Source organism: Rana temporaria, chromosome 1 (assembly GCF_905171775.1).
Source record: "Rana temporaria chromosome 1, aRanTem1.1, whole genome shotgun sequence".
Classification (NCBI taxonomy): Eukaryota; Metazoa; Chordata; class Amphibia; order Anura; family Ranidae; genus Rana; species Rana temporaria.
Genome location: NC_053489.1, coordinates 432177535 through 432202013, shown reverse-complemented (window position 1 = coordinate 432202013; position 24479 = coordinate 432177535). Strand labels below are relative to the sequence as shown.

The 24479-nt window shown below is 44.1% G+C and overlaps 1 protein-coding gene across 2 annotated transcripts in view; it reads right to left on the bottom strand.

Moving 5' to 3' along the window:
* PPM1K (protein phosphatase, Mg2+/Mn2+ dependent 1K) overlaps positions 1–24267 on the bottom strand; it is a 46537-nt gene extending 22270 nt beyond the window's left edge. Inside the window, exons 1-4 of one of the 2 annotated variants that reach the window (XM_040325753.1) lie at positions 24182–24267; positions 13970–14467; positions 13758–13858; positions 133–298 (exon numbers count right to left, since the gene is read on the bottom strand). In XM_040325753.1, coding sequence (XP_040181687.1) covers positions 133–298; positions 13758–13858; positions 13970–14394 — 692 coding nt within the window. In that variant the 5' untranslated portion in view covers positions 14395–14467; positions 24182–24267. Of the gene's footprint in view, positions 1–132; positions 299–13757; positions 13859–13969; positions 14468–18473; positions 18660–24181 lie in introns of those variants that run through there. The other variant, XM_040325745.1, reaches the window with a different exon arrangement.
* Between the last annotated feature and the right edge of the window lie 212 nt (positions 24268–24479).

The window sequence follows — 24479 nt, the reverse complement described above, 5'->3', positions numbered from 1 at the left end:
TTTTGGTAGTGTAGCCTCAAGATGTGCTAAAGAAAAATGTTGTGTGTATTCAGAAGAGTAAAAAGAGGCCTTAAAAGCACTGCCCAATGCCATACATTGAGATATCACCTTAAAGGAAATTTAATACTATACCTTTGTTTTTCCTCCTTCCTTTCAGGTGTGTGATCAATTGTGAGCTTCAGTGGTTTTCCCTTCCGACACAACAATGCTCGGCTATCACCAACACTGGCCACAACCAGCTCAATGCCATCACGCAATAAAGCCACTGTTGCAGTGGTCCCACAGCTCAAGAGAGTTGCTAAAATATCAAACACGGAAGCATTATTACAAAAGCAAAATTGGATGGTGCATTAAAAAGCAACGCCAATAATAAATCAGGATTATTTTGCATTCCTAACTTTATGTGTTAGTAGAAAATGTACAAATCCGCATGCTGAATAAAACATGGCACAATACATGCATCATAAAAGACAAAATATGGTTCATGTAATGTAATTCGATATTATACAGGAACCGTTAAATCTTAGAAAATGTCAAAATCTGAAAATACTATGCCTTTTAGAAGTCACGTATGTGTATGCAGGGTGTGTACCAACACCTGAGTGCAAGGTCAATCCCAAAATATCGTAACCCCCTCCCAGCATCCCTTTTAGACCCATAGAGCCAGTGTATTTAATATAAAAAAATGGGTATTGTGAGGGGGGGGGGGGGGGGGGTCTTAGAAAAGCTAGCAAACCTACTTTAAAAATGGGAATTTACTAAAGGCAAATAGGCTGTTCACTTTGCAAGATAATGTTTCCCAGAACTTTCACATTCCAAATAAAATACCCAATCATATGCAAGAAAAAAAAAAAAAATGTATTGATTGCACATGAGTGGATGATAAGCGTCTGCATCATTGGATTTGATTGACAGCAGCAGGAGCCAATGGCTGCGCTGCCATCAATCTATTCAATGACGAAACCATGGGGAGACCGCAGCAGGATCGCGCCCACAGAAATTCTGGGCTCAGGCAAGTAAAACGGGGGCTCAGGCAGTGCAAAGTGTTTTTCACCTTAATGCATAGGATGCATTAAGGTGGAAAGAAACACGAGGCTTTACAGCCCCTTAACACAGATCACAGGTCTGCAGTGGTCTGACGACTGGGTCGTGCTGTTTGGAGCACTGTGCAGAAGAAGCACAAGCACAATTTATTGTAGCACCGTGTAGAAGGAGTGTCCGAGTGCTGGAGAACTGGATTTTTGTGCTTTGTGTTAAGCAGAGGTCTGGATCCCCAGTGTACCACTGCAGGCACAATCTAACACTAGCAGCACAAGTACAACAAAAAGTATTTTTTTTATATCTATATCACACACACGTTACTATATATGTAGCCTGACTATATTATAGTCTTACGGCCCATGCACAGTGTTAGAAAAAGCTAGCTGCAAAGACTACCAAAGCCAGAAAGAAGCCTGTGATACATTTGCCTATATGTCTCAGTTTAATTCTCCCTGCTTGCCATTGTGATTCAGTCCTCGGCTAACCGGTTATTGAAGCGCTAATGTCCCCTCACTATTTCTAAAGGTTAATTGATCTATTGTGTTGTGTGAAGGAGATCTGTGTTTATGTGGCTTGTGTTAATTATTCTGATTGCTTCATTGTGGTAATTATCTCTCTATATGCGGGGTCGAGCTGTCTAGTTAATGTATTCAGTACAACTAGTACTCAGCGTCATTTATGTCATTGTCTAAAGAAAATGTGTTTTCAGACTCGGCTCAGTCGTGTCTGCCTAATCATCTGTATGGAAGCCCCAGTGTGAGGGGGGCGGAGATTTGTCATTGTAACAGTTTTGGAAATTACATATAAGCTGTGTGTTATAACATTAAACTCTGTGTTGTTCTAGCAGTAAGCCTGGACTCATGTGTGACTTAATGGGCGATCTCAGGAATATTCCTCCTAGTGGAATATTGGGTGATGTTCTTATGGAAGAAGGGAATCTTTGACGGGGATATCATACCAATACCGTCACAAAGCCGCTGTAAAAAAAATTGCTTTTAGTAGCTTTTTGTATTGGCATGTTTAGCCATGCTAGCTTTTAGCAGCTTTTTTTCTGCCTCTATTCAAATGAGCCAATAGATTTGAATAGAAGTCGCACCAGAAGTCGAACCATGATAATCCGACTTGTGGTGCGACTTGTGCGCTGAGGATCTTGAAATGGAACATGGGGACAAGGTGCTTTGTGGTTTCATGGGGGTTGCCCTTAAATCCATACCAGACCAAAGAGGTTCCTCTTCAAGATCCTCAGCGCACAAATCGGATGATCATGATCCAACTTCTATTCAAATCAATGGGCTCTCAGTTTTTTTTTTTTTAATAACCCTTGATGTGGCCTTAATAGGGTTAAGCTGCTTTTAGCAGTGTTAGACATTTTTACAGCTCAACAGCCTCTGCTCCTGAACGCACAGGCTGTCGTTTTTTCTACTAAACGCTTATGCCTCCAAACGCCTTTAGACCGTTTATGTGTGCATGGACACAGGCCAACATGGAGGGGTGTTTAGAAGCAGAAGCATCAGCCCTTAAACACAGACCCTTTATGTGAACGTTACAAAATGGCCTATAAATTGTATAGTGACAGAATAAAATTTAGCGTTTATATCGTTTACTTTACGGCTGATAAAAAGGATATAAAAGGGAATATGAAACCAAACCCCAAATTTAAATGCCCAAAAGAGCAGAGCACAAAAAAATATAGCATCCTTTGTTGCCCCGCACCCCAAGTCATAGGTTTATAACAGAATGTCTTCACCATACTGTGTGGTGACAGTGATCGTATGTACTGTGCCATGTCATAATGAGATTATAGATGGCTAATGTAAACATTGTTGCTTTACTGTTGTAAAATAGCAAAATCATATATTAAAGCAGGTGTTATTACTGTGAAGGCAAACATAGGTCAAATTTGTAATTGCACGAGGGAAAATTCCCCACATACAGAGTCCCAATTCTCAGCTTCTTCTAATATTTCCTTATTGATTTAATTGGTGCAACTAATTCAAGACAAAAATAATTTGTACCAACTCTTCATTTTGTGCAATACCTACAGTACATGTGCCAACTGCCCCCCATTCCCCTAGAACAGCGAGATCAGGCCTTAACAGAGGAATCAAGTGTGGCTCAGTTCTTTTTTATTTTGCTATATATTAGGAACTATGTATAAAATGGCTGGTTTGTCCATTTGTACAATAGCTACTGTAGGTTATGAACCTTTAGTTATGAATGGACAGTTTGATGCACGGTAAATGAAAAAGGAGCAGAGCTAGAAATATCTGCTGTTTTAATATGACAACTGCTGAAAATGGAAATATATAGCCAAGGGTTTCTGAAAGCTGTAGGTAAACAGAACTTGCAGTTTTAGGGACAGCCAGGGGCTCCGACTGGCCGGACCTGCCTGTAAATGGCACACGGCTCAGAAGGAATGGCACGAGTGGTCGTTCCTAGTGCATGCACCAGTAAAACTACTGGCTGCATGTAATGTAAATATGTCCTAAACCTTTAGGAGACATTTACACTACCTTATAGGTAAGCCTGGATTATAGGCAGAAGTCAGTAAATGGCTTTAAAGAAAGGAACTAGGAATATAAAGTAACTGAGCTCGCTGGGCACTAGCCATAGAACATCTCCCCTAACTACAGAACACATAGGAGAGATTAGCATACAAGGTGAAGAACTAGTAATGGTACACTTTATTTTGTAAATATTAGGAGTAGCTGATTTTGTAGGGAAGGCACCAATTTAGAAAAAACAGCAAGAAGTAGGAAAAACAAAGGTAGAATTTCCCGTAATTGACAAACATTGCATCATTCTTACATCAGAAATATGGTAACCAACAAAGGATTCTTTGGTCAAACCAGTCCCAAAACTAGTTTAACTGGTTTAAAAAAAAATTACAATGTATAAAGAAAAAAGCATTACATTTAGACCAATCTCGCTGTCAGATCAATGTAGGACCTTCAGCAGCAGGCATGATGGATAAATAGCTGCTTGGGTATTTGTTCTATTACAACCAAACTCCATAGGGTGACGTTTGTAGAGGCTAAATACACAACACCTGCTTTAATATAAAGTATTAGCTTAAGCTAAAGAGAGAAAAACTAAAGCTGGCTAATTTTACAATGCTGAAGGTTCATTCCTAGATTTTGGAACAGTTTCAATTCAACGTTAAAATGCCCTTTGCAGATATTCATATTTTATTGTTAGAAACACAAGCAGCCAAAGAAACAAACTTTTTTGGTAGTTTGGTATTATGAAGGCTTAATCACAAGGCTTTGTCATGAAGTCTCTACCAAGACCAATGATAATGTGCAACTAATAAAACAATTTCACTGGTTTCACAACCATGCATGCAAATCATTGGCAGGGTAAAGTAAACACAAATTCCCACCGCCACTTATAATAAATCAATGGTGTATTCTTTATATTACCTAGCTTTACACAACAACCTGCCATACAAACAGAATAAGGGATTCGGTTTACAATGTTCCAAAATCTAGAAGTGCTTTATTATGGAAGTGATCAAATGTGACACGTGTGGCCAATTTGGTGTCTTGCAGAAGGCAATTGTAACTATACACAAATTAGTGTCCTTTTAACAGCACTATAAAACAAAAACAAAAAAAAGATCTTTCAAGATATATCTTAACACTCACTGGACATTTTTATTTTACGTCATGCTCATCTCAACTAATGTGACAAAGTGGATGTTGGGACCTTCCTGTAGTCCAGGCTAGGAACCGCTTGACTCCTTCACCTGGGACAATATATGTGAGATTTCCCTTTCCACTGAAGCCCAGCATTATAACGTCCGGGGCCTCCAAGCCTAGAGCTGCTCACCACGTGCAGTCTCTGCCATAAATAACACGCACACAGAGGCAAAAAAGGAATTCACCCGGGGGGGGGTTATCAAACAAAACAGGACTGCAACACCAAGATGAGGAAAAAAGCTGCAAGAAACAATGCATTGCATGAATGGAAAGAAAACGTAGAAGTAAACAAAGCTATAGCTTGATCACTTGATGTGTTATTCCAAGGGGACACCCAGAGTAAATCAAAGTGCTACCCATCTTTTGTTCAAAAGAACTCAGACACAAAGGGATTATTTACTTTCATACCAATGGCAAGACCTGGTATTTAGATAGCACATCCCAAAACAGTAGATCTGAAAGATAAGAGGTTTTATAGGGAGCCTGTAGCCAGGCTATAGGCATTCAACAATTTGCAAATTAGCAAACCGTAAATTTGCTTTAAAACCAGTTCTGACTTTCTGCTAAAAGGCACTGGGGAACAATTTTATCCTCAAAGTTCACAACAGAAGCTCTGAACTTGTATTATCTAATCACCTCTCCCAGAATACCTACTCTATTGTAGAGATTAGACGGCTGGAAAGGCGGCCTGGTCATTGCCGAGAGGGAGTTTGTAACAGAGCTGCTGAGAGAACGAACCTTCACAATTTCAAAGCTTCTGCTGTAAATTGGAGGAGGAATTGCTCCACAGTACCTGCAACTACAGAGGTCAGCAAGGGCTTGACTACTTATAGGTATTTTTTTATTTAAACAGAGAAAAATTGGGAATTTACAGTCTGGGTCCGCACTGGAGAGGTAAAGGGGTGAGAGGAATCACCCTTGAGGACAAAGACTCTCTTCCCAATTTCTTTATTGAAGTTGGTATTTTTAAATTACAAGCAGCATCAGTCAGATTTTAGATTTAGCCAGGAAAACCCTTTCAATTTTTTTTTCAACTATTCAAAGTGTGTAGATTAAACACCCTATATATTTAGTGCCATTTTCGCTTAAGTGAAAACAGCTTGTTAGTCATTTCAACTATATAAAAAAAAAATTGCAGCTTTTTAGGTCTCCTTAGTGTTGCAAACTGAGCATTTAATTTATTTTTAAAAATATACAAGATATAATGGCATTGTTTAACAATAGGTCAATTATCTATTGAGAAAGAATTAGTAAGCTCTAAAATACACTGAACAGACAAGTGAACTGTGGTCATCACTCATGTGCCTAAAATTGATAAATTAGTGTGCTCTATATGTATACCAGCGGATGTTCTAGCACCACATGAAAAAGCAAGCATAAATAATTTAAATTAGAGCAAAATAAGCAGTTCGACCCCTTTCACACTGAGACCACCCGTGTTTTAGCGGTGCTTTAGCGCTGTTTAAGCGGCATTGTTCAGCCACTAGCAGGATGCTTTTTACCCCCGATAGCAGCTGAAGGATTAAAAAGTGCCGTCTTGCAGCACTTCGGAAGTGCTAACCATTAATTTCAATGAGCAGGGTGTTTAGTAGTGCTGTATACAGCGCTCCTAAACTGCCCCAAGGATGCTGCTTGCAGGACTTTTCCCAACGTCCCTCCCCAATGCGACAAGTCACACTGAAATGAATGGGAGTCAGTTTTCAGGTGCCATTTCTAGCACCAAGATGCCTGAAAACCACCTCAGTGTAAAAGGGGTCTAAATGGCAAACATGCCCATTATATGGGGAGACACAATTAGCAGAAATCTCAAGCATTTGTAACAAATTCAATAATTTTTGAAAAATCCAATTTTTTTATTTTGTATGCTTAAAATGGAGAGGCCATAAACTGAACACTTCCAATGTAATAGGAATACATGCTAAAATGGTCTTTATGAGTCCCAAGTAAACCGATAGGATGAATTCCAGTTCACAGAATGGCTGCCTATACTATGAATAGCTTGCTTCCATAGCATTTGGAACAGACAAGCAATACTTGTTCCCCTTCTATATATAGCATATAATATAGTGCAATTATTTAAACAAAAAAAAATGGCCAAAATGAACCCCAGTAACTTTTCCATTACAATTCCAAGATAGAGACCAATGGAAGATCAGACTAGAGTTTCTACCCAGCCAATTCAACTTTAGTCTAAATATCTGAACTTGGCAGAGTCTTGTGTATTAGCTAGGCAATGTCTATGGGGGGTTTAGAGACCGCAATGAAAGCTAACAAACCTATGTAATTATATGGTCGAGCCCACAGGGATGATGAACACAGATCTTAGTAAGCATTATTACTTCAGGACCATAATCAATATCTTAGATAATGAGGTCCATTATTGTACAATGTATTTTAGAGCATAAAAAAAACCATAGCATTAATAACATTTTCTTTATCTTCAAATCTTACAATAAAAAGCAAGCACTGGCAGTAAAAAGTTTTGTTTAGAACCATAATCTGAATGAATAAGCCCACACTGTATTTGGCTCAAATCTCATGTTTTTAATTTGGGCATAGGGATACATATATACTCCTATCAATTCTAATGGCTACTTAATCATTATTTAGGTAAGGTTAGATGCATATCCACACATCAGAATGCATCATATGTTATGGTTCCATACCATGTAGTACATCATTGGTTAGACCTTTACAAAAGCATTCTGCCGTGTTAAAGCCAATTGCAATGTTAAAAGCAGGCCTCTTAGCACACACAATCGGAATTTCCGATGGCATAAAATCAGATGGAATCAGACCAAATTCCGACCGACTAAAACGCGGTGACTTAAAACACTACGACGAGCCGAGAAAATTAAGTTCAATATTTCCGAGCATGCGTCGACTTGATTCTGAGCAATCGTGTTTTTTTTTATCAGTCGGAGTTCCACACAGACGATCGGAATTTTTTCCATCGGAAAAAAAATAACACATGTTCTATTTCTAAACTCGATGGAAAAAAGTCTGATGGGGCCCGCACACGGTCAGAATATCCAATGAAAAATATGGAGTTACTTACCGGTAACGTCCTTTTCCAGGAGTCTTTCAGGACAGCCACCTTAGAGAGATCCCGGCTCCTCCCCTCTCAGGAAACACCTCCTTCAATCAGAGATTTAAGCCTCATCCTCCCACTGGCCCTTCAGTTTATCACGAGAACCTCCGGCCAACTGGGGAGACACAAGAACACGTCATACAACACAAACATTACAATCTTACCTGACGGTCTTATGTGATGAGTCCTCAGACGTCCAGTACCTGGGTGGGTACCGGTGCTGTCCTGAAAGACTCCTGGAAAAGGACGTTACCGGTAAGTAACTCCATATTTCCCTGGATCGTCTTTCAGGACAGCCACCTTAGAGAGGATAAGCGAGCACCTTACCTTAGGGTGGGACTACTGCTTGCAGAACTTTACGACCAAAAGCTTGGTCCTTTGCTGACAGCAGATCCAATCTGTAGTGCTTGACAAACGTGTTGAAGCTGGACCACGTTGCAGCCCTACAAATTTGCTCAGGAGAAGCACCAGCCCATTCCGCTTGTGAAGCTGCAGCCGCTCTAGTGGAATGTGCCCTGATCCCATCTGGGGGGTCTGACCCTCCTAACTCATAAGCTTGAACAATAGCCGATTTAAGCCATCTGGCTATAGTCCGTCTGGACGCCCTGGATCCTTTCTTAGATCCTGAAAATACAAAAAGGGACTCCGACTTTCTAAATTGTCTAGTGCAGTCTAAGTATTGGAGAATGCACCTCCTAACATCTAAATTATGGAATGAACGTTCCTGTTCCCTCACAGGATTAGAACAAAAAGTGGGTAAGATGATTTCTTGGCTCCTATGAAAACTTGAAGCCACCTTTGGCAAGAAGGCCGGATCGGTTTTGAAAATAACCCTGTCCGGAAAAATTTGAAAATAAGGGGCCCTGATAGAAAGGGCTTCGAGTTCGCTGACTCGTCTTGCCGTGGTAATTGCCACTAAAAACACCGTTTTGAGGGTAATTAGTTTCAAAGAACAAGATTCTAGTGGTTCAAAAGGCTCCTTTGTAAGAGCCTGTAAAACCAAAGAGAGGTTCCAAACTGGAAGGGAAGAGGATCTAACTGGCCTCTGTCTACTTAGACCCTTGAAAAACCTTGCTATCCAAGGGTCTAACGCTAGTTGTTTTTCTAGAAAGACGCTCAATGCAGAAACTTGTCCTTTCAATGTGCTAAGTGCTAGACCTTTGTCTGCACCTGACTGTAGGAATTCTAGCACTGCCACTGAACTATGAACGTCAAAGGAGCCTTCTGAGCACCATATGTTAAAACGTCTCCACACCTTACAGTAGATGTTTTGAGTTTCTACTTTCCTACAATTTAGGAGAGTCTTAATTAGACGCTCAGAAAAACCCCTGCCCCTCAACAATGACTCAGAAGCCAGGCTGCCAGGTTCCACCTGTCTATGTGAGGGCAGCAGAATGGACCCTGAGAAAGAAGGTCGGTCTGGGCCGGAAGGATCCAAGGAGGTTCTATTGCCAGGTTCCTCAGAATGGAGAACCACGGTCTCCTCGGCCAATAAGGAGCGATCAAGATGAGGATCGTATTCTCCCCTTGCAACTTCCTCAAAACTGCCGGAATCAGGACCGGAGGGGGGAAAGCATAGCACCTTGAAAATGTCCAATTCTGGGCGAGTGCGTCTATTCCTAGCGCTCCGTCCCATCTGTTTAGGGAGAAGAAAAGCCTTGTCTTGGTATTGTGTTTCGAGGCAAAGAGGTCTATGCATGGTGTTCCCCATCTCTGAACAATCATGTTGAATACCTCCTGTTTTAAGATCCAATTGCCTTCCTTCAGAGTTGTTCGGCTGAGGAAATCCGCTGTCTGGTTCTGATCTCCCTTCAAGTGGGTTGCAGACAGGGACAATATATTGAGTTCGGCCCACTTTAGGATAGCTTCTGCCAGAAGCCATAGGGAGCAACTTCTTGTACCCCCCTGCCTGTTGATGTAGGCTACTGTTGGGGAATTGTCCGAACGGATTCTCACATGTTGTCCCTGAAGTTCCCCCTGAAAGGCTCTGAGCGCTAGTTCTACTGCTCTCAGCTCCCTCCAGTTGGAGGATCTTAGAGCGTCTTCTTTCCTCCAGGTCCCCTGGACCCACTTGGGACCCAAGTATGCTCCCCAACCTGAACCGCTGGCATCTGTTGTGACTGTTTTGGTCACTGGCAGGATCCACTCGAGACCTTGGGACAGATTTGCTCCCTTTCTCCACCACCAGAGTGACCTTTTGACCTGATTTGGGATGGAGATTAAGGCATCCAAGGAGGTCTGACTGTGGTCCCAAACCTTCAGAATAAATAACTGAAGAGGACGAAAGTGCAGTCCCGCCCAATGTACTGCCGGAAGTGTGGATGTTAGTAATCCCAATCCTGACATGGCCTCCCTGACTGAAATCTGACTGTTGCTTTGCAACCGCAACATGGTCTTGTCCACCTTTAGGACCTTTTCGGAGGGAAGAAAGACCCTTTGGATCGTTGAGTCCACCACATAACCCAGGAAGGCGACTCTCTGGGCTGGGACTAAACTGGACTTTTCTAGGTTCAGAAGCCATCCCAATTTCTCCAGGATGTCTCTTGCTACCTGAAGATGCTGAACCAACTGATCCGCTGAGGGTGCAAACAGGAGAAGATCGTCTAGATATGCAACTATCGAAAGGCCTTTGAGTCGCAGAAAGGCCAGAACTTCTACCATCACTTTTGTGAAGATTCGGGGAGAAGATGATAGCCCAAAGGGGAGAGCTTTGAACTGCCAATGCATTACCCGATTCCCAGTCCTTACTGCTAGCCTCAGATATTTTTGATGATCCTCGGCTATGGGAATATGCAGATATGCATCCTTTAGATCGATTGATGCCATGAAGCAGTTTGGTGGGAGTAACGCTCTGACCGAATAGATCGAATCCATTCTGAATCTCCTGTACTTGACGGAGACATTCAGAGGCTTCAGATTCAGGATGAGCCTGAATTTCCCTGATGGCTTGCGGACCACAAAGATGTGGGAGTAAAAGCCTCTGCTTGTCTCCGGACCTGGCACTTGGGCAATCACCTCCTGCTCTTCCAATTCCTGTAGAGAGGATAGAAGGGCGGAGGCTTTTTCCCCGCATATTGGTAGGTTGGTAATCAGAAACCTGAGAGGTGGGGGATTTGAGAACTCCAACCTGTAGCCCCGTCTGATGATCCCCAAAACAAATTGATTTGTGGTGATCACCTCCCACTGTGGGAGAAAGGCCCCCAACCTTCCTCCCACTGTTACCGTGTCACTGGGCCTTTTTGGGCTGTTCAGGAGGGCGAAAAATCGCCGCCCCACGCCCTTTCCCTTTAGGTCCCCAGAACGTCTTGTTGACCTGCTTTAGGGGTCTCAGATTTCCTCGGAAACTGAAATTTTCTTTTTGTCTGTTGCCCAAATTTTCTTTTAAGGGGAAAAGCCTTCTTTTTATCAGCCGTCCTGTCCAGGACGGCTTCCAGACCAGGCCCAAATAATAAATCTCCGGTAAGCGGTATGCCACAGAGTTTTATCTTAGACGCACTGTCCCCCTGCCATGTCTTAAGCCACAAGGCTCTCCTGGCTGAATTGGTCAGGGCTGAAGATCTGGCGGACATGCGTACTGATTCGGCCGAGGCATCTGCCAGATAGGCCACCCCCTTAAGGAGTGTGAGAAAAGAAGCAAGGATAACATCCTTTTCTGTATTAGCTTCGATATGCGCCTTGATTTGCGTGAGCCAAAACTCCATATTACGGGCCACTACCGTGGCTGCCATGGCGGGTTTAAGATTTGTCTGTGATGATTCCCAGGACTTTTTCAAAAGGGAATCCATCCTTTTATCCATGGGGTCAGAGAGTACCCCCATATCCTCGAAGGCCAGATCTGTATTTCTGGATACTTGAGAAAATGCTGCGTCTAGTTTTGGAGTTTTATTCCAAACTAAACTATCTTCACCTGCAAAGGGAAACCTCCTTTTTAGTGCATTAGAGAAAAAAGGTTTCCTCTCTGGGTCCTGCCATTCTTTTTTAATGGCATTGACCAACACATCATGGACTGGAAAAACTTTTTTTCTGTTCCTCCAGACCTTTGTACATTTGGTCATGTAATGACAAAACTTTCTTTTCCTCCTGGATACCTAGAGTGGTGTGGATGGCATCTAAAAGCTCCTCCACATCCTCTAGAGAAAGTTTGTACCTTGAGGCTTTGGAGGACTCACCGTCCAGCCCCTCTATATCTGATTCCTCCTGGGAATCAGAAATGGCGCTACCCGCTTCTTCCTCAATTTCCTCCGCTAGACCCTCCGGTTTCTCGCCACTACTAGGGAGAAAATCCGTGGGATTAGGTGAAACAACCTGCTGTGCTGGTGGGACACTGCTTTTGGGCTGGGGCAGTTGAAAGGAGGAAAAAAGAGCCTGAAAGGACTGAAAGGTACTAGAAAGCTCCTTAACTGACGCCGCTAGATCTGCCCCCTGTTCTGCTGTCTGTTCTCTTAATACGTCCCCAATACAACGCTTACAGAGCGTTTTCAACCAGGTTTCCCCTAGTGTTGATCTGCACACAGGGCACTTCCTTTTAGAGCCATGGGCTGATTTGCTTGAGGCTTTCTGAAAAGAGAAGTAAACAAGAGACAGCAGCACATTAACTGGGGCCCACCAGCAATAAACACAGGGATCACCAGGAGTGCCCCCCAGGACCAACCACCACCAGGGTCCCAGAAACTCCCATCCCTACCGACCACCAGGAAGGGAAAACACCCGTGGAGCTAAAGGGTATAGGCAGGTGAACACCACCCCAGGGTTCACTTACCTGCGGCTGGCTGGCGCTTTCTTCGGATGGAGCTGTCCTCGAGACCTCTGTCTCCGACATTGCTGCTCAGCGGAACGGTGGTCTGCTGTCTCCTCTGCTGACGCTTCAGACTGGAGAGACTGCACCAGCCAGCGTGCGTGGTCCGCTTTCCTAGGCCGCGTCCGGATCCGGAAGACGCGGCCTCGTGTGGCTGTCCCGCCCCCAACCGGAACTGACGTTCCTCCGGACCAGCGCGCTCCAAGCTGGCTGCAAAGCAGGGGGGCCTGAGGTAGCCCACAGCGCCACCCTAGGCAGAGAAGGCAACGGACCTCCCAGCTTACTCTTTTCCCCAAAGAGACGCTGGGACGCACATGCGGCGCTGCAGGTGACTACACACTAGCCGGCCTGAGCGCCAAATTCAAATAATAAAAAAGGTAAACTTTTTTAGGCAGAAGAACTCAATCTTCTAAAATTTGCCCAATAAGCCTCAGCTTCCCCAGCCATCGGCTCCTGGTTCCACAGCGGTGTCTCCCCACCGGAGGAAACACCATAACTGAAGGGCCAGTGGGAGGATGAGGCTTAAATCTCTGATTGAAGGCGGTGTTTCCTGAGAGGGGAGGAGCCGGGATCTCTCTAAGGTGGCTGTCCTGAAAGACGATCCAGGGAAAATCCCGTCTGACTTTTTTCAATGGGAAATTCCGATTGCGTGTACAAGGCATCAGTGTGTATATATGCACTACTTAATTTGGGTCAACATATATTATCATAAATAAAACCGAATCTGATGGATTTCTATAACACTATAGACTTTCTATTAACCTATAGAACAAAACATTGATCTACAAATTAACAAATCCTTTTAATCACTATTAATAGCTTACAGATGGCCCACTAACCTTGTAATATATATTAAAGACACTATGATAAAAATAATCACCAATGACAAATTAGGAAATATTCCCCACAATATTCAATGCAGATAAATCTAGCTAGTGCTCATGTTGAATATACAGTTACTGATTAACCATCAGAGAATGACTGGCAATTAATGATTTTTTACAACTTCCCTTAACAATTCTACCAGTACTGTACCATAAGGCAATATTCTTCCCCCGTCACTACTTGATCATAGTTGCCTACAGTGTACCCAATGTAGATTTTTGATCAATGTAAATGGAGAACCTACCATCAACAGATTGATGAGCCTGTCTTTCAAATGCTTTATCTATTGCTAGAAAAGCTTTTGTCAGCACCTTTTCCATATCTTCTTCCTGTTTGAGGAACTCCCTGTTGGCAAAATAAGCACAGTATAAGCTTAAGCTACATTCGACATTGACAACCAAAATTATGAATACTCTATCATTAACTGAATAGCGTAATGAATAAATGCAAACTTACTTGATGTACTGTGTCATGAATCTGTTACAAAAATCTGCTGCTCCAGCCCCTCCATGTCCATCATACACAGCAAAATACAAGACATTATCAGTTAATTTGGCATAGTCGAACTGGTCCTCGTTTTCCTTCCTCTTCCCTAGCTGTGTAGAACAGCCAACCTTGGATAAATTAATGTGCGGAATGAGCTTGCCATACTTAATGCTGGGTGGAAGCTGAATAGGTTCATCGATACGATTGTCCCAAATGCCAAACGAGTCCCAGGTGGCAGGACGCCCACTACTGTCGGGGTCAAAGCGCGATGAGAATGATCTGCGGCTGACACTGGAGCAGTGGCAGGCCGATATTATGCGGGACTTCAGCAAGGCTCCTCTTCTTACCTGTGACCCTCCATGCCTTACAAATGTAACCAAGACCGCTGTTGACATTCCTTGTCTAAACAGAGTGTAGTTTAAAGAAAACTTGCGATCTGATCTCTTTAGTGCATTCAAATGGATTAAACTGCAAGATAAAAAGAGAAAGAAAAAACAGTTTACTTTATATACCATTGCGGTTGGCAAACAAACCTTTAAAATACAACCGTGCAAGATACTTTTAGGTACCCCTCTGAGTTATCGTAGAACTTAGCAATGGCCAGCAAGTTTTTATAAAATGTTAAAAAAGAGGGCCCATTCACACCAGAAAGTGGCAAAAAAATAAATAAAATAAAAAACCAACACTTGTACCATATAGCAGCTTCCAACACCCTTATATGTGTTAAAAAAAACAACCAAAATGGTGTAGCGCTAAACACCACTACAAATTATATCTTGTACCCCCTTGTGTTTCTCTGATAAAGTTACGCGATCTTGTGACAAAACACGTAGGGTGGGGATTATTCAGACATCACACATGGAGTGCCAAGAAGAACACTGTATAAGTAAATATATCCATGTGAATGGCAGGAGAGCAGCACAGATTCATGTGATTGTTGGTGCAATATGCACCTATATAATGCGAGTTATTATGGTTGCATGTGTAAATAGTTGAAAGGTGAGGCACTACGTAGTGTTTTCTTTTTATAATCGTAGGTCAATTTAAAGGTGAAGCACTGTGGAATCCTGTGAATTTTCTGAGATTATTAATTTATTATCCAGCCTGTATGGTGGTGTCCAGCTGGGAGAGGATTGCTGCTGGGGATACAAGGATAGAGATATATACGAACAGAAATTATGGTGCCGAAAATGAAGGCTGCACTAGGCCGAAAACCGATGCCGAAAATGAGTTTTCAAAAAATATTTATATATACAATTATATTGTATTCAACTTTTTAATTAATATCATCAATTTAAAATTAATATGAATTTATTGTTGGCCATTACTGACACCTTTAGTGCAAGAAAGGTCAAGAGAAATGCAGTCTGCAGTCTCTAACCATCTCTTGCATCATGTCTGTTATCTCTTACTTAAAGCGGAGGTTCACTCTAAATATGAAGTATAGCTTATCCAAAAGATGTTATCTACGTCAATATTTCGCTATGCAAATTTTAATGCTTTTACATACCTATATTCTCTGTTAAGATGCAGACACTTCCGGGTCTGTCCCCCGCGGGAGTGGGCGTGTCGCTCCCCTTTGTTTGCCCGAGTGATTTGCTGGCAGTCTTTTGCCATGTCTCCTGGGAGCACAGCGTCATGCTTTCCAGGAGACTAGACGAAATCTCACACGTCCGCTTCCCGGAAGTATTTGCTTGTGGGCTTCATGCTGCCCACAAGCAAAATGGAAAAGTCCTGAGGGTATTTTTATAAAGACACATTTCGTGCCAAATCAGAATGGGGGGCAGTATCGTCATAAGACATGCGAGTACAAGCTTGTTAACATTACAAGCGTTAAATTAACAGGGAAAAAAAAAAAAAAAACATCCAGACCGCAGAACCCCCGCTTTAAACACACTGGTAATAGTATTAGCAAACATTTCCATTCGGTGCACCTCTAGCAGACACGATACAGGAGATGGTCAGACTGCAGACATGATACAAGAGATCAATGCAGCTTCACCAGTGCCTGACAGATGCAGCAGCCTGCCTGTGCCCTTCATGCAGCCTCACCAGTGCCTGTGCCCATCAGCTGCAGCCTAGCGGCCAAAATGCACCGCTAAAACTAGCAGCAGCACTTTACCGCCAATAGACCCCCACGCCGATGTTGGCTTATATAGTAAAAGATCTACTAAATGGTGCAAGTTTAGGAGATATTTACAGTACCTACAGCTAAGCCTTACCTCTCTATACGCACAAACAGGAAAACTTTACTTCCCCTTTAATTTTTTATTTTTTTGAAATGTCACACACCAGAATGTAATAAATGTCAAAGATATTTTATTTTACCTGCATGTGGTGTTCAAAATAAGGTATTCGGTGGCTAACTTTTGCCCGGTAGCACTAGAGTCATTGATACAAATCCCACTACATGCCTGGAGATTGTATGTTCTCCCTGTGTAAGTTTCCTCCCATACTCCAAAGACATGCTGGTAGATCAGGGATCCTCAAACTATGGCCCTCCAGTTGTAGAACTACACATCCCATGAGGCATTGTAAAACTCTGACATTCACAGACATGACTAGGCATGATGGGAATTTTAGTTCCTGAACAACTGGAGGGGCATAGTTTGAAGATCCATGTGGTAGATGATCCTGTCTAAATTAGCCCTACTATATATATGAATGTGAGTTAGGGACCTTAGATCGTAAGTGACCAACGTAAATGCATAATATACGGCCGGGCAATCTCCTGGGACCTGTAACGTCCCAGAAGATTGCAGGGGGGGGGGGGCACATCTTCCTTTCGGCACCACTAACCCCCAGGAGGAAATGGGAGCTGGATGCCTCTAAAAAGAGGGTAAACCTGTACGGTTTAGGAGATATTCCCCTCGCAATGCGCCGCAGCGCATGCGCAGGGGGGATCTACGGCGAAAGGACCGGCAGCCACCGGACCTTGCCGAATTTAAATCTCCCACGCGCGGGAGTGACGTCATCGCCGCTCCATCACAGCGCTGGAGCGGCGATACCCGGAAGACACGCCAGGCAAGAGGACATCTCGCTCGGCGTGGACCAGGTAAGTTCTACACACCTCGTTCCGAGGTAAGTATTTCATAATGAGCTAATATGCGGTGCATATTAGCTCATTATGGCTTTTGCCTTGCAGGAGAAAAAATAAAAAATTTTGATGTGGGTTTACAACCGCTTTAAAGCAGAAGGACCATTTTTGGGTGGAACTCTGCTTTAAAGCGGAGGTTCACCCATACATAACTATTTTTCCCCTTAGATGGATGCTCGTTTTGTCTAGGGGAATCGGCTAGTTTTAAAATATGATCCGTACTTAACGTTTACGAGATGCATCTTCTCCGCCGCTTCCGGGTATGGGCTGCGGGACTGGGCGTTCCTTCTTGATTGACAGTCTTCCGAGAGGCTTCCGACGGTCGCATCCATCGCGACATGATTTTCCGAAAGAAGCCGAACGTCGGTGCGCAGGCGCAGTATAGAGCCGCACCGACGTTCGGCTTCTTTCGGCTACTAGCGACGCAATGGATGCGACCGTCGGAAGCCTCTCGGAAGACTGTCAATCAAGAAGGAACGCCCGCTCCCGAAGACCCATACCCGGAAGCGACGGAGAGGATGCATCTCGAAAACGGGCAAGTACTGCTCATATTTTAAAACTAGCCGATTCCCCTAGACAAAACGAGCAGGAATCTAAGGGGAAAAGGGCAAAAAATAAATAAATGGTTGAACTCCCGCTTTAAGGTCCCATGGTTTGAATCTACACTGAAGATTGGAGCGCAGCAATGGTAGTGGGTGGGATATGTCCCACTGTGACAATAACTAGGGACTGCCTATGTACTCTAACAACACAGGAATCCAATGAGACTCCTGACCCGTTATGTGAACATCTATAGATGTAAGCCTGCCAGGTCTGATCACAACTGGGTCACTCATATGTCCTCTATACATACAATCCAAACTAGAGGAGCTGTACACAGCAACCAATCAGCTCCTACCTTGTTTGGTTAACCTTTGTAAATGAAAGACAGAAGCTGATTGGTTGCTATGCACAGCTACTCCAGGTTTTGCTAAATTCCCTCCAATGAATGGAAGCAATAGTTGAGATTCAATGGCGGCCAGGCTGATGACTGTAAACGGATACTCAGCACCAAGATAAAGCTGTTGTCTAGAGATCACCGTGTCACCAGGCTGCGAGGACTGATGGCTCGGAGCACTACACACAGGCATGTCCGGGGGGAGGGGTGTCAGTTATCACCTTGAAACGTTTTAGGTTCCAGCCGCTTGACGTCACAGCCCGAAAACCAACACCCACCCCGCACACAGCGCTATCACACCTCACTCTTATCACTGGGCAGGCCGGACATTCCACCACACTCGGGACAACACCCACTAATACAAGGAACACATACTGAACACACAGCGGGTGCACCTTACATGGAATGTTCCGCCTCAGGAAAGCTCAGGGTTCTCTTACCTTCTATGGCACCAACCAGAATACCTCACCAGGCACAGATAAATGTAATCCTCCTCCGACCGACTGCTACATCCAAACTGAATCCTCCACAGAATGCCGACCAACCAGCTACCACTCTTACCGCCCCTCAGAGGAAGCCAGCCAATAGCCGCTTAATGTTAGAGCCGCCGCCTCCGCGACTTGGCTATTTACCAGAGAAATACAGGAGGCGGGGCGGGGGTGGGTTCCGTGACTAAATCACTTCTCAGCGCCTATTGGATGACTGAGTCTACACTAACCAATAGGTGTGTAGGAGCGGCAAGTCCGCCCCTCCCCCCATGCTGGCACCTATGTTGTGCTTTGGGTTATTTGGAATCACCAACAATCAGTAGTGTTGTGGATGAGAACGCATGACGGTGACAAGTCCTGGCAGTGTCAGTGGAGATGTGTGAGCTTAATCATCTGATTGCAGAGGTTGCCTTGGAGAGGGATACATTCACAACAACACATGACAGCTAAATGGAGTAAAAAAAATTGAACGTCAATACATATATATATATATATATGTAAAGCGCTGTGTAAATTGACAGCACTATACAAGTACCTGTAACCAGAGCTTTTTTTCTCAGAAAATAGGTGCAGGAACTCAACCACGACCTGTTCAGATTTCACAAACAGTAGAAGGGTCTTAAAGGGGCATTAAATACCAGAATTGCATTATATACAGAGTGTAGAGTTCAGGGGGGTTACACACAGAGTGCAGAGCTGGCACTTGTAAACACAGAAACCAGACTTCTGTGTTTACAAGTGATTGTGGTGAGCAGGCACCAAAGGGTCTGAGCCAGAGGTGGTGGAACTGAGTTCTCCCAAGTTCCCCCTGGAAAAAAAGCCCTGCATATATATATATATATATATATATATATATATATATATTTTTTTTATATATATATATATATGTAAAGCGCTGTGTAAATTGACAGCACTATACAAGTACCTGTAATTATATATATATATATATATATATATATATATATATATATATATATATATATATGACAACACTGAAGAAACGACCCTTTGCTACAATGTAAAGTAGTGAGTGTACAACTTCTATAACTATTTGCTGTCCCCTCAAAATAACTCAACACACAGCCATTAATGTCTAAACTGCTGGCAACAAAAGTGAGTACACACCTAAGTGAAAATGTCCAAATTGGGCCCAAAGTGTCAGTATTTTGTGTGGCCACTATTATTTTCCAGCACTGCCTTATCCCTGTTGGGCATGGAGTTCACCAGAGCATCACAGGTTGCCACTAGAGTCCTCTTCCACTCCTCCATGACGACATCACGGAACTGGTGGATGTTAGGCTCCATTCACATCTAGGCGTTTTCACGCCAGACGCCCGACGCTCATGCCGCTGGAGGGGAGATTTCACATTGGTGTCTATGGAGATGGTTCACATCTCACGCCGAAACGCCGTACGCCTGCCGCCTGAAAAAAAGTCCCGGACCCTTTTTTTCAGGCGGCATTGGCGTTCGGCCATAGACAACAATGTGTTGTCAAAAAAAAAAAAAGACCCGTTTTGTCGCGGAAAATCGCGGGTTAAATACGCCGCAATTTGTCGCGGCAAAATACACCGAAATACGCCGCATTACAGTGTGAATGCGGCCTAAGAGACCTTGCAGCCCTCCACCTTCTGTTTGAGGATGCCCCACGGATGCTCAATAGGGTTTAGGTCTGGAGACATGCTTGGCCAGTCCATTACCTTTACCCTCAGCTTCTTTAGCAAGGCAGTGGTCGTCTTGGAGGTGTGTTTGGGGTTGTTATCATATTGGAATACTGCCCTGCGGCCCAGTCTACGAAGGGAGGGGATCGTGTTCTGCTTCAGTATGTCACAGTACATGTTGGCATTTTCTTTGAAACAATTGCTAATTCCACGTCTTTCTGAATCTCTCCACATGTGGTCCTTGGCTTTTGGTCAAACATTCCCATAGGCACACTCCTAAACTTCTAAACTCCTAAACCTTGTGGACAGCCAAGAAAAACAGAAGCTGTTATAGCTACAAAGGGTGGGCCAACTCAAAATTTAACCCTACAGACTGAGACTTATGCCCCGTACACACGATCGGACCTTTGTCCGACCAAATTCACATCAGAATTCTGACGGAAATCCATCAGAGGAAAAGAGAACATGTAAACTATTACATGTTCTATTACTATTACTACTCTGTGTAAACTCAGACGGAATTCCTCTGAATATCTGATAGAAAAACTCCGATGGGCATACACACGGTCGGAATTTCCGATGGAAAAAGTCTCGGACTTTTTCCAACGAAAATTCCGATCATGTGTACGAGGCATAATATGCCATTAAAGTTTATGTGCGTGTAAAGGCAGTGTCCCAATACTTTTGGTAATATAGTGTATATACACAGTATATATAATTTAATATAAGGTTTAGCTTTAAGCCCTGTTACACAATTGTTTGTTCCAAGCAGGCTTTCCTTGCTTGAAATTAAGGAGCATCTGTTGGTGTTTTGGGGATTTATATTGTTTACATTTTGTTGCTTTGCTTAGAACTCGGAAGGTAAATGTAATTTTGTATTGTGTATATACTGTATATATGAAAAAACTGATGTAAATATGGGCACATCACTTAAATTGAGTTACGATTTGTTTCCTTGATCCCACCCCCAAGTCTAAGGCCCCATACACACAGGAGGATTTATCCGCGGATACGGTCCAGCGGACCGTTTCCACGGATAAATTCTCTCGAGGATTTCCGCGGATTTCCATGCGATGGAGTGTACTCACCATCGCATGGAAATCCGCGCTGAAATCCTCTGGCGATGACGTGCGCGACGCTGTCATATAAGGAATTCCACGCATTCGTCGAATCATTACGACGCATGCGGGGGATCCCTTCGGACGGATGGATCCGGTGAGTCTATACAGACCAGCGGATCCATCCGTTGGGATGGATTCCAGCGGATAGATTTGATAGCATGTCATCAAATATTTATCCGCTGGAAATCCATCCCAGGGGATAAATATCCGCGGAAACAGATCCGCTGGAGTGTACACACCATAGGATCTATCCGCTGAAACCCATTCGCTGGGATTTTTCAGCGGATGGATTCTATCGTGTGTATGGGGCCTTAAAGTGGAAGTATATCCTCCTATAGTTTTGAGTCAAGGGAGTTGCCATCTTGGCCTCTGTTTCATCTTCAACTGCCACAATGCTGCACATGTGATCAGTTATGGCACCAACCATTGGATAATTTGACAGTTTGGCAAATCCAATGTGACAGTTATATTCCCGGCATTTGCCAGAAATGTAACAGTTTTTGAAACTGTTAAATCTATGGGTTTATTTGTGCTTAAGGGTCCTTTCACACGTCCTGTCAGTTTCCTGTCGGTTTCTTTTTCCGCTCCGTCGGCTCTCGGCGGATAGGGCGGTCCCCGCACACAGTGCAGGGACCGCCCTGTCTCAGCTCCGCTCTGCCCTATGGGGAACCGGATGCAGACGGACCGTGTGTCCGTCTGCATCAGTTCCGTTCCGCCGGACGGAAGAAAAATAGGGTTTTCTTTCGTCCGAAAACCGGATCCCGACGGACGCGGACGCTAGCGGATGCTCCATCCGCTAACGGACGCGTTCCCATAGGGATTCATTACAAGTCCGTTAACGGTCTTGTAATGAACGGACAGGCGGAACGGACATGTGAAAGGGGCCTTAAAGTGAAACCAAACCCATCAATCTAACAATTAAAAAAAAAAACATGCCAGTGTCTTGTCGAGCTGGTTCCTCCATCGGATAGGTTCCTGCCTCGACTGTAGGAGTAGGAGGTCATGGAAATCTCCGAGCCTCAACAGCTGATTGTCAGCTTAGACGAGCCCGCTCCCGATGCCTGCTTATACACTGCACTCTATAGTACACACCGCTCTACACAGCAAGGGGCGGATGTGATATTGAGCAGTGCTTTTTTGATTGGTTATCCACACTGCTCTATACAGCAAGGAGCGGATGTGAAACGTCTATTTTATTGAGAAAGCCATCCCCCAAAAAAGCACTGCTCAATATCACATCCGCCCCTTGCTGTAACGAGCGGAGTGGATAACCAATCAAAAAAGCACTGGTCAATATCACATCCGCCCCTTGCTGTATAGAGCGCCGTGTATTAACAAGCATCGGCAGCGTCTATAATCAGGCACCGGAAGCGAGCGCGTCTACAGCTGTTCCTGCTCAGAGATTTCCTTTGCCTTGAATTGCGCCTGCGCACTCCGAAGGGAACCAACTCGATAGCAGGAACCAGTTTGGCAGAACACCGGCATGCCGGGAATTCTAATTGTCACATTGGTTGCGCTTTAAATCAAATGGTCAAACCATCCAATGGCTGTAGTCAGGGCCGCCATCAGGAATTATGGGGCCCCTTACACAGCTTCAGGCAGAGAACGGGGGGGGGGGTGTGTGCTGCCGCCTGAAATTGAGAAGTGGGGGGGGGGGGGGAGGGCTGCCGCGAATTGAGAAGCGGGGGGGGGGGGGCCTTTACAAAAAAAAAGGAGAAATAAAGAAAAATATATATAAAAAAAGGGGGGTAGCCATCCAGGGCCCTGGGGACCTCTGGGCCCTTTAATAAAATTAAATAAAAAAATATATAGAAAAAAATATATATATTTATTTTTTTAAAAAGGGGGGTTGCCATCTGGGGTCCTGTGGACCTCTGGGCCCTTTAATCATTTTTTTTTATGTTTCATTCCATTGTTTGTTTCCCCGCTGCGCCTGTCTATGTGTGCCCACACTAATGGCCGAGCCCAGTCTGGCTTCAGTCCTTAGCCTTGTACACGCAGGCGTCGGTGTGACGTCGGCGCTTACTGACGTCGACGCCACGTTACGCCCGCCTCCTTCCCCATCCACACTAGTCATTCTCTATGTTCCCCACCCCATGGCTTCATCTATTGACACACCCTTCGCTATGCCACGGCGATCCGGGCCCACGGCCCCATGCGATAGGGTGCCGCTTTGTAACGCCCCCTGTTGCATTGTGGCGATCTTGGACAAGCATGCACACCGTTGCGGCTGTCCAGAGACAATCTTTGTTCCTGCTTTGCTAGGTGCATTGCCTGCACCTGAGTTGTCTGCAACGGAGGATATTCATCTGGGTTCCCACCTGGAGCGGCTATTCCCCTTTCCCCCTTAGATTGGTAGCCAGAAAAAAGAATGCCCCCCCTCCCCCTTTACATTGGTGATCAGTGAGAAGTATGCCCCCCTTGCATTGGTGGTCAGTAGGAAAAATCTCTCCCTTACCCATGGGGTTTTACCGCCCTCCAAACTTAAAATGTAAACGAGACCTTACTGTCCTTAGCTCCCTATAAGTCTACCTTCACACTGATGGTCTGCAGTTTACCGTACTTCAGGTGTAGCGCAGTGAATCTGGGACTGTCCTGCGTGTTAGCTGCTCTTTGCCATATACTTCCATTATATCCCATGGGTGTGGTGCACTTTCTATAAGCACACCAAAACCCCTGCATTCAGTTTGAGGTCAAGAGCCACATCAGAGGGCTTAGAAGGCCATATGTGGCCCACCAGCCACAGGTTGAGCACCTACAGTATGCTTTACAGACTTCTAAGGAAAAAAATATTTACTAAATAAATTATATAAATATAAAAAATAGGTGAACTTAGCCTTTAATAGTTAATGCATTAGATGCATATTAGATTTCTCCCTACCGTTGTCATTTCTGTTTTCCATCTGCATGTGCTTAATGTTCCAAGAGGACCCAATTCGGTTGGTAATGTGACAGCAGTTTCAGGTTGTGCTCATGTGTTTAGAAGCAAGGTTTATGACACATGAAAAGCCAACACATGACAAGCACACACCCACCTTTCCTGTATATAGAGGGAAGTAATAACATAGGCGTTGTACAAGCACCGCTGTTTTACTGGCTAGTTTTTACCCAATAGGAGCCAAGCTATTCAAGAGACTCTCAAACTATGAAGCCTTTGCATTTATACCGTGCCAGATCTC